The sequence below is a fragment of the Hippopotamus amphibius genome, chromosome 4 (genome assembly GCF_030028045.1).
Source record: "Hippopotamus amphibius kiboko isolate mHipAmp2 chromosome 4, mHipAmp2.hap2, whole genome shotgun sequence".
NCBI lineage: Eukaryota > Metazoa > Chordata > Mammalia > Artiodactyla > Hippopotamidae > Hippopotamus > Hippopotamus amphibius.
In genome coordinates this window covers 182,598,802-182,614,608 of record NC_080189.1, presented here as the reverse complement: position 1 = coordinate 182,614,608, position 15,807 = coordinate 182,598,802, and the positions used below count along the sequence as shown (strand labels likewise).

At 55.9% G+C, this 15,807-nt stretch overlaps 1 protein-coding gene across 2 annotated transcripts in view; it reads right to left on the bottom strand.

Moving 5' to 3' along the window:
* Positions 1 to 13,616, bottom strand: part of HHIPL1 (HHIP like 1) — a 29,894-nt gene extending 16,278 nt beyond the window's left edge. For both annotated transcript variants that reach the window (XM_057733387.1, XM_057733388.1), the window contains exons 1-3: positions 13,244 to 13,616; positions 5,431 to 6,077; positions 2,519 to 2,662 (exon numbers count right to left, since the gene is read on the bottom strand). In XM_057733387.1, the coding sequence (XP_057589370.1) occupies positions 2,519 to 2,662; positions 5,431 to 6,077; positions 13,244 to 13,519 (1,067 nt within the window). In that variant the 5' untranslated portion in view covers positions 13,520 to 13,616. The remainder of the gene's footprint in view (positions 1 to 2,518; positions 2,663 to 5,430; positions 6,078 to 13,243) is intronic.
* Between the last annotated feature and the right edge of the window lie 2,191 nt (positions 13,617 to 15,807).

The window sequence follows — 15,807 nt, the reverse complement described above, 5'->3', positions numbered from 1 at the left end:
GGCGCGCCTCGGCTGTGGGGCCAGAGACCCCGGTTCAGGTCCTGCTCAGCCACTTAACCAGCTGGGTAACCGCATTCATTCATTCGACATTTATGGGGCACCTTACCATGTGCCAGGCCCTGTCCTAAACTCTGGACATACATACCATCTATTGGTTTGGTTCATCTTTAGGTAGGTGAGTGCTATTATGATCCCCGTCTTACAGATGGGAAAGCTGAGCTCTGAAAGGACATAAAACATCCCCTATTGCCACACGCCTGCTAAATGATAGGACTGGGATCCAGCTGAGGCAGCCTGGCTGTAGAAACTCAAGCTCTTTACCACACTTTCTAATCTCCCTGGGCCTTGGTGTTCTCCACTGTAATATTAGGTGGTCCCTCTCTTTCCTGCCTACTTACAGGATTGTGCTACAGGGTGAAAATGATACTAGAAAAATGACTCCTATTTGCAGCTTTCTGTAAATCCAGCACACAACACAGTGACTGGCATGTAGTAGGTGCTTGTGAAGGGTTTGTTGAGCGAATGAATGAAGAACTGCAATCAAAGTCAAGTGCACCACACACGAGTACAAGTCAGGGCGGGGAGAGGGGAGAGAGAGCACCACAGGTCTGAGCAGGAAACGGGAGGCTGGGGTTCTTGCCTTCTCTCTCATACACCCCCAGGGCCATCGCAGCATGTCAGAGAGCCCATCAGGCCTCAGAAGCGGTTCAGTTCACCCCACACTCCACACCCACCGACGTGACCTTAAAGATGAGGCCACCCAGGTTCTGAGAGGGGGACGACTTGCCAGATCCCCCAGGCAGCTCTAGGCTGGAAGTGAGGTCACTCCTTGGCCCCATGCAGCATCAGCTTCTGGGGCTCTTGGAGCAAGGAGACCTTAGATGTGCCCCCCCAGAGCCACGTAGAACAGGGTGTGGGGACTTCCCTGGTGCTCCAGCGGCTTAGACTCTGCCCTTCCACCGCAGGGGGTGCAGGTTTGATCCCTGGTTAGGTAACTAAGATCCCACATGCCACATGGTGAGGCCAAAAAGTTAAAAACAAAACAAAACAAAACAAACAGGGTGCGGCCCTAACCTCCACGCAACTCCTGGGGGTGAACAGCTTTTGGGTCTCATTCATTGCATGACAAAAGTGACACATGATAGAATCTGCAATGTGCTTAAAGATGTACAGAGGGGAACACACCCTCTTCAATGTGGGATCTTAGTTCCCTGACCAGGGATGGAACCCATGCCCCCTGCAGTGGAAGTGTGGAGGCTTAAACACTGGACCACCAGGGAAGTCCTTCATCTGTGATTTTTTTGAGGCACTTACTGCATGGTTTCCCCCTACCTGTTAGCAGTTTGGTGCACCCCCTCTGGGCTGCTTTTCAAGGCAGGACTGACTGGTCTGCCCATTTGATGCAACTGTGTACCCCGTCATTCTCACATAGCATCAGCACACAAGTGTTTCCCTCATCATTAAAGACACCTTACAAGTGTCCTCTTTCATGATGATAAAACGCTCTCCCCCAGTAGATGCCCCACAGTTAATCTCCTATTGTGGACTTTTAGGCTTTGCCCCAGTGAGTTCCTCTTATGTGCTCCAGCCTGCTAAGCACCAAGCTCCAGATTACTCCCCGGAGCCCACACACCACGCACCAGGCTTTGATATATGAGTGGGCAAAACTCATAGCAGCAAAATAATGTTTTAAGTCCTGTCCAATTACCCACAAATCCTTAATTTCTATTTTCTCAACTTCATCTCTAAATACATCCCAAACATGAGAAAGCTGCAATGATTCTTACACTGTCATATATGAAAGCGCAAGTCACACACTGGGAACACTTTAATTACTGTAATCAACATCATACTCCCTATTTTTACTTTCTGGGCTGAGGAAGGTTTTGTGATTTGGGCTAAGAGAACGGAGGAGCTCTGAGACTCTTGGGTATCCTCATCTATACGCACAAGATTCTGCAAGTGTGTGTGTGTGTGTGTGTGTGTGTGTGTGTGTGTGTGTGTGTGTATGGAGGGGAATGGTGGCAGGCCATCTGCTCAAGCCCAGAAGCGAGGAAGCAAAAGCAAGCCTACGCTTCAATTTCTGAGCCATCACGGGCGACCCTTGGGGCAGAAAACCCACAGCCCATCCATACAGCCCTGCTGCAACCAGCCCACACTCCCCATTTGGTCTGGGAAGCACCCTTTTCCTTCCTCTGGCTCCAGCAGGGCTGGGCAGACTTCAGAGAAAATGTCATCTTCCCAGAGGCTCTGCGATGTCACCTCTCAGGTACCCATGACAACGTGATCATCTTTATTCCTCATGACAAACTTCCCCATGGAGATTATTATTATTCCTCTCTAACTGACGAGAGGAAATGACTGGGTTCCCCAGCTGGCTAGCTGCAGGCTGAGCTGGGGCCCAAAGCCCTTTCTATTGCCCTACACTGAGTGGCTGAGGAAGTAACTCCCCTTCCAGGATAGTATGTAATCCAGGAGCATGTAAACCAGCCCACCAACCAACTAAATCAGAACATACTTGTTTTGGGCATTTCCAAACTTCCCAAAGGGGTCTCCAGCCATCCCGCCATCTCCAGTAAAGATGTAGAGGTATCCGTCATCCCCAAAGAGCAGCTGGCCCCCATTATGGTTCGAGGCTGGTTCTTCAATCTCCAGGATTATCCTGAAAGAAGATAAGCACGCCCCCCCCCAAAAAAAAACAAAAAAACAAAAAAACAAAACCTCAGCCAAAAACACAAAACAAGATCACAGCAATAAAACCTCCTCTCTTAGATGCTATTTCATACTTGGAAAGACTTTTCATATACTTTATACCAGGTGATTTTTATAAGGATTTGGCAGGCTGGGCAGGGATAATTCACACCATTATGTCAATGAGATGTGAGAGGCTCAGAGAGGTTGAGCAACTTGCCCAAGGTCACACAGCCCATAGATAGCAGATCTGGGACTAGAACTCAGGACTTCTAGTTTCCGTCTAGTTGTTTTCCCACTCTCCCTACAGCTAGCACCTGCCCTGTTGTGATCAAGTGAAACTGTTGACCCAATCACTGGCACAACTGGTTTCTTCATCACTGTAGCTACCCACACGCCAGCCACTTACGCTGAGCGCTTCTGACACACTCTCTCATGTGTGTTATGTGCTGTAGCTTCTAAGCAGGGGGGCTGGATGGTGTGGGTTGTACTCAGTCACATTCACTCCTCAGCGACCTCCTTTACTGCCAGGGCGAGAACCTTCCACCATACTGCCAGCCAGCTGGCTTCCGGTTAGGGCTTGCCAGCAGAGGGTGGAAGGCAAGGGGGAGGGAGGAGTCACATTTCTCTGGCTTCTGGCGCTGCCTCCAGAAGTGGTGGCTGCAGGAAGGGAAAGAGTGGTTGGTGAACATGGACTCCTGGGTTTCCGCCCAGACATCTGGGTACCAGGAGGCACAGAACTCAGCAGCACAAAGATGTTTTGCCTTTTGTTCCTCTAGCTTCTCAAAGGAACTCATCTTTAGCTAACTTGGCTTTCCCCTTTTCCTTCTCCAGCCCTCCCAATACCTTTGTAGCCAACTCCCTGTATTAAATTCCCTCTGACCGAAATGCTCAGGCTGGTTTAGGTTTTCCAGGATTGATGACTGACTTGCCAATCCCTTATTAATACAGATGAGAAACCCGAGATACAGAGATCTCAAGTAACTTGAACCCAGGCCCTTGAAACTTCAGAGCCAAACCAGAAGCTTTTCTATTGTGAGGCCAACACACATGACTTGGTGAGCCATACACCACCCCAAACTCCAGGTCCCCCGTAGAGAGGACAGCTCACACTGCTGGTCACCCATCTCCCATTGGGATCCCAGCCCTGAGAACAGAGACTGACAGCTGACTCAGGTAAGGATGACCACTCACTGCTGGCTCTGCCCTGAGCCAGCCGTGCCTACTTCTCCCCCTGCAGGAGTCAAGTTCTAGGCTTGTACTTGTGAGGTCCCCGTAGGACCCTTGCTGAACCCTAACTCTGCAATATGTTCATGTGTATATTTCATGTTTCACCTTCAGTCTTCATCAGGAATCAATTTTTAAAAGTCACCATTGAAGACACATGCATTCTGTCCCTCTGTCTCCCCTCTGTGAGATCCATGTGATAAACCTGGCCTCTCTTGGAGAACTGGTTGTGTAGCTTCATATAAGATAATGAGAATTATGTTTTCTCCTTTTGCCCTGGCTGTCAGGAGGCTCACAGGCAAAATCTACATTAGACCTCACATTAGCCAGCATATGTGATTCCTTCTTTTTATACTTTCAATGTCAAGAGTTTACAATTTTATCGAATGTGTGATGTGCTACTATTTGCCTATTTGCCCTCAGATCAGTCCTTTGCTCCCCTTACCTGCTCCTGTACGTCAGAGGGCCAGCTCCTGAAAACTACATTTCCCATGCTCCTCAGCTAGCTGGCCTCCAGCCAGGTTCAGCCAAGAACGGCATTGGCAGGAGACTGGAGCTGGAGGGAGAAGCAGGGGTATTTCTCCCTCTCACCCTCTCTCTGCTTCAGGCAGTGTCTTGGAAGTTACTGTACCTCCTACCTGGCCCCAGCTGCTCCCACCCAGGTCCACCATGATTCCAGCTTCCACCAGATTGCCCCAGCCCAGGGGGGTCCAGTAACCCCACCTCTCACAGCCCAAGAAGTGGAGGCAGCTCCCTTGGGTTGTTAAACTCAGAGTTGCCTCCTTTCTTCCCCAGGTTGCTCTTTCATTTCCAACATTGGAGGAACTAACTTCCAGTATCAAATTCCGCCTATTTGAGTTACCTGGTACAGGATTTATTTTCCTATTGGAGACAGATTTTGTATGCCCTTCTTGCCAGGCTAGGTCAAACCTGTTTTGAAACAGTTGGGGCATAACTAATACAAGAGAGCAGGCTGGGTGCTGAGAGGAGCAGAGGCCTGGAGGCAAGGCATGGCTCAACCTGTTAGGGGAGGGTGGGGAGGAGAGCAATTTGCCTGGGGGGTGGAGGGTCCAAGTGAAAAGTAGGACGTGGGACCAGGTGCAAATGATGACCTGGGGCCGTAACAGGGCTGTGGGAGCAATGGATTGGGCCTGGGAGGGAGGCGGACAGACCAGCGTTCCAGCTCTGACCCTTCCTAGCTGTGTGACCTAGCAGTCCCTTCACCTCTCTGAGCCTCCACTTTCTCACCTGCAAAATGGGGCTGTATGAGAACCAAGTGAAATGAGCCATCTAAAGTACTTGATCCAGGAGTTGGAGGTGACCCCCGTGATGTCTGTTTGGCAACTGCCCCTCCCCTGACCCCAGACCTTGAGGTTCAGCGCCGTCACCCAGCGTGACATTCAAAATATTTCATAACTCCAACTGGTCATACGTGGTCACACCACAGCACATCCGTGCTCGCAGCTGCATTTCAGCCCCGCCCCCTCCCCGCCGGGACTCCCGGGGAACCACCTCTCTGAGTCGTGGTCCACGGCGTTCACGTCATCCTCCAAGACCCTGAACTCGCTGATGCGGATCCACTCGAGGAAGCCCACGCCCACTGAGTAGTAGACGTACAGCTTGCCATTGTGCCGGAAGCTGGGGTGGAAGGCGAGGCCCAGGAAGCCCCGCTCGTCGCCCTCCCAGGGCGAGGTGAGCACGGCCCGGCTGATGTTCAGGAAAGGCTTCTCCAGCCGCGAGCGGTCCGGCAGGTAGACCCACACCAGCCCCAGCTGCTCCGCCACGAAGAAGCGGTGCGTGCCGTCCCGGGCGTGGACCATGGCCACGGGGTTGCGCAGCCCGTTGGCCACCTCCTCCAGGCACAGCTGCAGGCAGCCCTTGGCGTCGGCCACCACGCGGCCCAGGTTGGAGTTGAGGTTCTCGTTGACCAGCAGGTGCGGGAAGCAGTAGTCCGGGTCGTCCAGGGACAGGTAGCGGCAGAACTTGGCGCGGTTGCCCTCCAGTGCCCAGAGCTCGCGGTCGGGCGACAGGTGGCGGATGAGGCCCCGGCACGTCTGCCACAGGTCCAGGCAGTAGTCCTCGCAGAGCCCGGGCACCGTCCGCAGGGGCGTGGACGGGTCTTCCGCATCGTAGAGGTGGGCCGCATACGGCGAGCATTCCTGCAGAGACACGGATGGCTCAGGGATCCTCTGGGGTGGTCTTACCAGCTGTGTGACCTCGGGTAGGTCACCGCATCTCCTAGAACCTCAGTCTGCTGATCTGTAAAATGGGAGGACGCCATCTGTCCATTACCACCAACTGTCTCAACTACAGCAGCAGCTGCACGGAGCCTGTATCTCCTAGTCTGTATTCTTCCTCTTGCCTTGATGCTTCTGTTAGACTAACTACATTGTTACTACTAGTACTAACATCGGCATCAGGAGCCACTCTTAAGCACCTACTGTGTGCCCGAAGGGATCTGAGGCATTTTTATACACTTTCTCTTTCAATATGCTGCCTCCGCCCTATACCTCCATGATTCACTCTGCTTTTTAAATATTTATTTATTTATTTATTTATTTATTTATTTTTTTGGTCGTGCCACATAGCATACGCAATCTTAGTTCCCTGACTAGGGATCAAACCCGTGCCCCCTGCATTGAAAGCGGGGAGTCTTAATCACTGGACCACCAGGGAATTCCCTCACTCCACTTTTTTTTTAGATCCCTACTCCGGGGGCACCTCCGGGTGGTCTTCCCTGACCACCCATCCATCACCCTCATTTCCTCCTGGCCTCTGACTCAGCTTAAAAAGCAAAACACCAAAAATCTTAACATTTCCTGATATTATAAAAAAGTCAATGTGTTTACATGTTTATTATCTGTCTTCTTCGGAACGTAAATTCCACAAGGGCAGGAATCTTGCCTGTCTTGGTCACTGCCACATCCCAGAGCCTGAGACGATGTCTAGCACACAGGAGGCTCACAATGAGTACCTAGGGATGTGACCCACGCTGAGCAGCCCTTAACGGGGAATAAAGCCTCCTCCCTCCATTATTCATTTAATCCCCACAGGAGCCCATGAAGGGGAGAGTGCTACAGATGGGGAGACCCAGCTGCAGGCCCCCCAGTGTCACTCAGCACCATCAGTCAGCATGGAGGACCTGGGTTTGGTCTGGGGCCGACCCCCTCCTCCCAGCACCGAGGAGGCTGGCATGTGTACGTGTGCAGCTGCATAGGTTACGCTCATGCCCACACGTGCCCCTGACCACCAGGACTCCCCTCCTCCATCCCTCAGTCCCCTCGGGCTCAGCCCCTCCCAGGCAGCACCCTGGGCTCTCTTCTGCTGCCAGAGTCTGTTTTCTGTGAGATAAATGAATCAGACACCACCCCCACCCCCACCCCCACACACACACCCACTGCCCGGGCACATCTTCAGACCTTCCAGACATCCCTTTTCCAGCTCTGCTGGGCTCTAACCTCATGGGGCAAAACCCAACAGCCGAGGCTCAGCCCTCACCTCCCACCGAGGGCTCCCCCGTTGATGAGACACTTGGGACACCACTCAGCACCCACGTGGGCACAATCTGGAATGTGGGGGAGTTAATGCCTGATGTGGCGAACCTTCTACCCCTGGGAGAAGGGAGCTGATGGATAACTCGTTCTGCCTTCCTGCCCCCACCCCCCCCACTCCCATCACCCCCCAACCCCCCCCCACACCGCCCACCCAGGACAGTCCTGATTTGCGTTTGTGTGGTTTCTTGGAACCATGGCCTTGCCAGTCCAAGCATCAGTCACATCTGGGAGCAGCCGACGAGCAGCTGCATCCTCGACTGGGCTCTCCCTCTGCCCCGTCCCTCCTGCTCACAGGGTCCATTCACCCTAATAAGGAAAAGACCCATGAGCGTTGCCCCACGTTCTGCTTTTTTGGGAACCCAGGCAGAGGTAACAAATTGACCAGGCTTCTCCCAGCTTCAAGCTCCAGCACCCACTACTTGAGAGCGGAGGGCCCCCCATCCCCCAGAGCAGAGGCCACAGCACCCCAGGCTCTCGAAGGACCTCCCTCAGTTAGAGCATTGACCTGAGCATCTGTAATTGTTTACATGTCTGACAACCCGCCCCCACCCCCGCCCCCCCCCTCCTGCCCCCCACCGCCCCGGCTGCCATGAGCTCATCAGACCAAGGCCTGGTCTGACTCAGCCCTGGGCCCCCGGAAGCCTCAGGGGATGCTCTTCCCACAGCAGAAGAGGCACAGACAGGCGCATGCCACCCCCCTCACAGGCAGGGCCAGGCCAGGTTCCAATAGGAGGCCCCCAGGGGCAGCAGGTGGCAGGCTGCCCTCTTGGCTGTGTTCTCAGGCTCCTGGCCAGGGGCCGCACCCTCCCTTTACACGATTGTGGCTTTTGGTCACACCACGGGCTGTTCTCCTGGTCTATCTACTGCTACTGTGGGGCTGAGGGCCACTTGGTGACGTGCTTGTGGGTCTGGTCAGTACTGTCCCAGGCCCAGACAGGGATACCGTGTTTCACATGTTCCAGACAGCAGGCCCTGGCCCCTGTGCGCTGCCACCTCTCCCACCGTCCCCTGGAGACTCCCGTGAGTCCAGCCAGCAGCTGTGGGTGGACCGGGGGGTCTGTGTGCACACATGCCTCATTTAATCATTGCAAGGTAGGGTCATTGTGATTCCTGCTTTATAGATGAGAAACTGAGGCTTAAAGAAGGCCACGCGCCAAGAAACGGCCAAGCCAGGGCTCAGACCCAGGCCTCACGATGCTCAGGCCAGTGCTCTTCTCAGTTTACTCAGCAGAGTTTCATTCAACAAGTGTTTGCTGGGTAGCGACTCTGTGCCAGGCGCTGTCCTCAGCTTCAGAGACACAGCGGGGAGCAAAACAGACTTCTGGAAGCCAACCTGAGTGCCCTCCACTCATCTAAACCCAACCCGGAACTAGAGAGGGAACAGGGAGGGCCTCCAGGGAGCCAGGCTGCAGTTTCAGCATCCGTGCATCAGACCACTGGGTCCGGCCAACCCTTACTCATGACCAGTGCACTCTCACTTACACACAGCACAAACCTGGTATCCAGGCCTCAGTAGTCCAGAAGCAGGAAATGACAAGATGGTGCAGTGACTGCTGCTGGCAAGGAGTTCAATCAGCAGCTAGCCTCACAGTGCTCGGCGGGGGGAAGCGGCAGAAAACCCATGGAAAACCAACCCAGGATCACATTGCTTAGCCGTCCGGGCCTTTCTGCACAGGGGCAAACAGCCCACCCTGAGGTTGCCAGTGTGCGGTCGCTCACACTCACTGTGCGGTCACTCACACTCATGGTCCCGAGTCCCGAAGCCTTCTTATGTCCACCATCTACTCTTTAGGAAGGCCAAGTCTGTGTACACAATATCCTCCCATAGGACGTTCCCTCCTCGCCCACTTCTGCATTCAGCAAACTCCTGTTCATGACTCAAAGCCCAACTCAACAGTCTTCTCTTATAACTCTGTTCTCTCAGGGCCTTGACTCCCCTGGCCCTTGTGGATGCTCCTGCAGCTCTCTGTCCATATCTCAGACACAACATTCACCAAACTGTAATTCTTCCTTTTTTTTGTTTTTTTGTTTCTTTTCTTTTCTTTTTTTTTTTGGCTGCACAGCATGTGGGATCTTAGTTCCTGACCAGGGATTGAACCCATCCCCCCTGCAGTGGAAGTGTGGAGGCTTAACCACTGGGCCACCAGGAAAGTCCAAAGACTTGGGGGTTTTTTGTGGGGGGGGAGGGGGGCCATGCTGCACGGCATGCAGGATCTTATTTCCCTAACCATGGATTGAACCCGGGCCCTGGATAGTGAGAGCTTGGAGTCCTAACCACTGGACCACCAGGTAAGTCCCTATTTGCCAAACGGTAATTCTGTAGCTTGCAGGGTGAGCTCGCCACTTCTCCTGTCACCTCCTCATTGCTCGGTTGGCCTGTTTGACTAGGACTTAGTTATCTCTTTGTGGGTTTGTCCACTCCGTAAGCTGTGGGGTCCTCCAGGGCAGGGACCCCAGGGCCCAGCACACGGTGGGGCATCAAGAAGGCAGGCAATATGGCAAAGTGATTAAGAGAGGGGCTTTGGAGTCAGGGCACACCAGAGGCTGGGTTTACCATTCCCTGAGTGACCTTGGGCAAGCTCCTTAACCTCTCTGTGCCTATGTCCCCAACTATAAATGGGGGAAAAACTCCAACCTCATAGAGTTATTGGGAAGAATAAACTGAAATGATGCATGTGTTTGTTGAGTAAATGCTCAAACAGTATGGAGTATCAAAAGGCAACTCAGGGGCTTCCCTGGTGGTGCAGTGGTTAAGAATCCACCTGCCAGTGCAGGGGACACGGGTTTGATCCCTGGTCCAGGAAGATCCCACATGCCGCGGAGCAACTAAGCTCGTGCGCCACAACTACTGAGCCGGCACCCTAGAGCTTGCGTGCCGCAACTACTGAGCCCACACTCTCTAGGGTCCATGTGCGGCAACTACTGAGCTGGCATGCTGCAACTACTGAAGCCCGCACGCCTAGAGCCCGTGCTCTGCAACAAGAGAATCCATGGCAATGAGAAGCCCAAGCACCACAATGAAGAGTAGCCCCCACTCACCGCAACTAGAGAAAGTCCATGTGCAGCAATGAAGATGAAATGGGACCAAAAAAAATAAAAAGAGGCAACTTAGTGTTCCCTCCTCCAGGAAGGCTTCCCTGACTTTTTCAGGGAAAGTGTGGCTTTTCTCGCTATGCCCCCACGGTCACCCTTGGGAAGCCTTTTGCCCAGTCTGGTAAGTGTCTGTGTGGGTGTCTCCTGAAATGAACAAGGGGACTTTTGAGACTGAGCTTGCGACTAGCCAACTGCCTCTGGGCCCAGCACCCAGCAAGGGCCAACTCCTGACAGGCTCCGAGGAGATGTCTGCTGAGTGCCCGAGCCTGCAGAGCATGTTTTGCAAAGAATTCTATCAGAAACCAGGCTTCGATGACTTCAGGTACTTAAAGAGGCCACCTCAGTTACACGGGAAGTTCGTTACATGGAAGGGCTCTCAACAGCCTGGGGCCTGAGCTGCCATGTGTCACAAGCTGTCCCTTCTCCTTCCAATGACACGGGCATCAGATGGACGAGGGCAAAGCCCCAAGGAAGGGTCTGAAGGGGCCAGGAGGGACTACTGCCCTCGGGCTAAGGAGCCATCCTGGGCATCTGGAGGACTTGTCGGTGCCCGATGGGGGCAGGTTCTGGGGGGACGGTGGGCACAGGCATGGTTTCAGGGTCCCTCTCCCTGTCTGGTCCAGGCAGGTGTGGATCTCTGAATGCCACCATTGACTGAAACTTGTTAATAAGGCACCTTGGCCACCTCCCCTGGTGGAAATCAGGAGGTGCTGAATCCAGACACAGCCTTGGCTTGCAGAGAATACTGTCCCCCATCCAGCGCTCTTGCTCCCTCCCTCCCACGAGGCCCCGCCAGGGAAACCAGGATCCAGCCTCAGCTGCACTCTCCAAGCTCGCTCCAGACATGAGGTCACTCCCAGAGACGCCTGGGGTGAGGTTCTAGCGGCCACTCCACCACTCCTTGCTCAAGGCCAGGACATGCTGGGAAGGTTCCCAAGGAGACGGGGGAGCCTCCTGCTAGGGGAGGGGTAGCAGGACTGACCTTGCGCTTTGTCCTCCTCAGACCTGCCCACCTTCTGTGCCCTGCTAAACCTGGCGCATAGTAAATGCTCAGTAAAAAAACGTGGAGTGGCTGCATGAACGCTGCTCTATGACTGGCATGGCAAGACCACAGGATCTGGTCCCCAGGAGTCCCCAGGCTGGTGAGGGAGGTGGACGCTTGACTAGACCATTCTGGCTCCCCTGAGATGCACAATGTGGGAGCTCAGCAGAGTCCACCAAAGGAGAGCGGCCCACCCCCCTGCATTCTGGAGTTCCCCAGGGTCTGTCTCCTCGTCTGCTCTCAGCCCCCCTTATTTCTTACCCAGATGGCCCATTCACATTGGCAGTGAGTGTGGTCCAAGTGCCACCATGGCTACCACTGGGTGGTGTGACCACCAAGCAAGTCCCTGCCTCTCTGGGCCTTCCCTGAATCAGCCTCTGACCCCACTCAGTGCCCGCTCGGGGCTGGGCAGCCAGTGGGGACCAAGGAGGCACTAGAGAAATCCAGGCAGAATCGTACACTGAGCCCTGAGTATGTGTCATTTAGTCTTCATGGCAACCCTGGGGGGAAGCTAAGATCTCCCCCATTGTAAACATGATGCAACTGAAGTGCAGTGACGACCTGCCCAGGGCTGCAAAACCAGGAAGTGGCAGAGCCAGGATCAAACCCTAGTATGTCTGAACCTAAGCCAGCCCTCCTGCCCCTCCCATCCGCGCCTGCCCCTGCTGGCTGAAGGTTAGGACTCTGTGCTGTGTGGGCAGGACCCTTCCACCCACGGGTCCTCTCACTGCCTGGGTGCTGGGCCAGGGCCAGCCTTAGGGCTTCCCAGCCTTGACCCATTGCCGGCCACGGGTTCCGGTCAGGCACTCCAGAATCAGGAAAACAAACAGCTAAGGCACAACCTGGTGTGAGCAGAAGCAGGGACTCAGCTCTCAGAGGGGAGATGGGGGCAGAGAGGTTTCTCCAAAGGGATGTCACTCGGGCAGTCTTAGAGGATGAGAGCGCCTTTGCGGGGTAGGCGCGCCATCCCAGGGAGAGGGCACCGTAGGAACCAAGGTAGGGTCTGGAATCACCTGGGACATCTCAGCACTGGGGGTCACCCAGAATGGGAGCGCCAGTGCACGTCAGGGTCCTACAGTACTGAGGGGCTCTCAGACCACTCCTTCAGGTTGGGGGAAGGGCCCTCACTGGGAGCAGCGTCCCCCCAAACCCCTAGACAAACCAAAGCCCAGCACGTTGACCATGCCCTCCGCAGGGGGCTGCGGCTTCCACCTCCCCGGAGCAGCACAGGGGATCCCAGAACGGGACAGAGGCTTCACACCCTGGTACTTGGACAAGGGCCGGGCTCTCCGGAACGGGGGCACTGGTCGGGGGGGGGTGTCTTTAAGCGGTGCCAGGCAGAAGAGCCCCCAAACTCTGAGGTAGTGATGACTTCATCAGGAGGGGAAACCGAGACCCAGAGAAAGCCCAAGTCACAAAGCTAACGATGGCAAAGCCCAGAGCCATCCCAGGATGCCCGACTCCCGGCTCCGTGCCAAATTACTCCCGCCGGGGGGCCTCGGGTTCCAAAGCCCGCTGGCCACTCTTGATCCTCGCGGAGTGGGGTTGCCTCCGCCGCCCTCCCGTCTGGGGACCGAGGCCCGGAGCGCGCGCGCCCTGCCGCCGCGCGCCCCGCACGCCCCGCGCGCCCGCTCACCTGGCACAGCAGGTCGAGCGCGTAGCCAGCGCACTCGGCCCACATCGCGGCGTCCACGCGCGCCGCCAGGGCCCCGAAGCGCTGGGCCAGCGCCGCGTCGTGCTCGGGAGCGCAGCAGCCGAAGGCCGAGTACTGCGCGCAGAAGCGCAGCGGCTGCGGCGGCCGGAAGGGCGGCCTGAAGTCCAGGCACTGCGGGTGCGCCGCGGCCCCGAGCGCCCGCAGCACCAGCAGCACCAGGAGCGTCCCGGCCCCGGCCCCGGCCCGCCGGCCCGCCATGCCGCCGCCCCGCTCCGCCCCGGCCCGCGGAGGAAGAGGCGGAGGGAGGGCACCCCCGGCCCAGGGCGGCCCACGAGTAGCCGCCGGCCGCGCCCTGAGCGCCCGCCTCCCGCCCCGCGGGCACCCTCCCGGGGCGCCTGCCCCGCAGGGCCTCGCGTTTGGGGACCTCCCCTGCTAGGAGGTCACCTCTGGTGGGGACGTCCTAGCGGGACTGAAGGAAGAGGGGCGCGGTGCAGCACTCGGAACTCGGCACCGCCGTTAGGGCAGCCCCTTCCTCCTAGACCGGGAATCTTTCCAATTACAAAGGCAGTGACCTGGCCTCCTGCGGCCCGGGTGCAGACGGTCTTTCCCGTTTCCGTCTGGGACGAGGTTGCCTCCCGCGGCGGTTTTTAGTCCAGGTGGTGCCGGAGCCCCCGACCAGAGGCCTGGACCCCCGGGTTCCAGTCCTACCTCTCACTGGGCCAGGGGAGGGACACGATGAAGCCAGTGGTTGGGAATTCTTACAGAATCACTTAAAAATGAGAGTGCAGCCGTATAAAAGGCTGGTGGTGTGGCCCTGGGACTCACGAGGAGAAATGAAACCTAGGCCCAGGGTGGGGAGGGAGGATGCAGCAGCCTCTAGAATCCACACTTGCCCCCCCACCCCCACCCCCAGGCGTCTTCCCTTTCTGCCCTCCTGAGTCAGCAGATTCCCCGACAGCCTGGGCCTGCTGCGCCTCCCCCCTCCCAGTCCTGCGTGCGTCCTGGGTGGGCATGCGGCTTTCCATCCTCCACTCCTGCCCCTGCTTCTGCCCTGCATCACCCGCCTGGGTTATGGAACCAGCTTCCCCAGCGGCCCCAGGCCTCTCCTCCCTTCCCATCACCACCACTCTACAGAACCAGAGGTTCTTCTGAAAGGCAAATTTCCCTGGGGTCCTTCCCCTGCTGACCAGGCCTGAGGCCTCTCAGAGCCTAGGGCCGTGGTTTGCAAACTCTCTTAGGCAAGCCGGCCCCCTAAAATGGAGCTTCTGAGCCCCAGAGGTTGTGATGGCCCCCCTACAAAACTCTAATGCAAGAAATTCTGGGATCTCTTTTTGAGTCACCCTGGTATACAATGCACAGAGCAGGCTGGGGTTCAGCCTCAGATCCCACTGCCCAGACAGGACCCCTTACACACACACACACACACACACACACACACACACACACACACACACTGCCCCCCATCCCCAGAATCTCGTAGCACCACCCCCGACTCAGGCACTTTCCCAAGTGGTCCTCGACACTTGCTCCTCCCAGGATTGCTTTTCTCCATCGTCTCTGTCTGGCAAACTCCTACTTGGCCTTCATGACCCCACGTCACACACCCATCCTGGGCAGGTGTCTTTGGGCTGCCCTGGGGAACTGGATCTGTGTCACTGCGCCAGCCCTCACGGCAGGACTGGGGGTGAATTCGATTCTGCAGGACTGTGAGCTCCCCAAGGTCTGTAGCTTAGACCTGAACAGGTGCTGTGTATGAGCCAGAGGGTACACAGAAGATCAAATATCTCTAAGTATTTAAAACAAGGGTAATTTAATGCAGAGAACTGATGACCAAGAAGCCACACAGGGGACAATGAGGCAACCTTGAGACTAGCAACAGCAGGAAGATTCCACAAGTCCCTTCCACAAGTTTCCTGAGGAACAGCAGGAAATGTTACTAAAGCCAAAGGGCTAGGGTCACCTGGTCAAAGCTGGACACCCAGTCGGCCTGTCTGGTGGAGCCGGAGGAGACACTTGTCAGAGATTCTGCCTGAGACACACAGAGAGAAATTCCCCGGCTTCTCCCTTCCTCTTGCCTTCCAGCTCCTTTCACTGGCCTACCTAGCGGGGGGTGGGGGGGGGGGGGGTTGGGGGGTGGTGGTGCTGGGGCTGCAGCCTGAGAGATGCAGCCCTCAGGGACCCTCCTGCACACAGTCTGGGTGAGGGCAGAGCCAAGACGGGAGCTGAGAAGGGCATCTGCAGTGGCCCCTTCCTCCCAGCTTGGAGTCAGACAGGGTGATGATACCTGTCTCCGTCTGTTCGGGCTGCTATAACAAAATACCACAGACTGGGTAGCTTGTAAGCAACAGAAACTTATTTCTCACAGTTCTAGAGGCTGGAAGTTCAAGATCAGGGTGACAGCACGGTTGGGTTCTGGTGATGGCTGTCTTCCACGTTGCAGACGGCAGTTTTCTCGTTGTGTCCTCATATGGCAGAAAGAGAGAGAGAGAAAGCAAGCTCCTGTCTTTTTACAAGGGCACTAATCTCACTCATGGGGGCTCCACCCT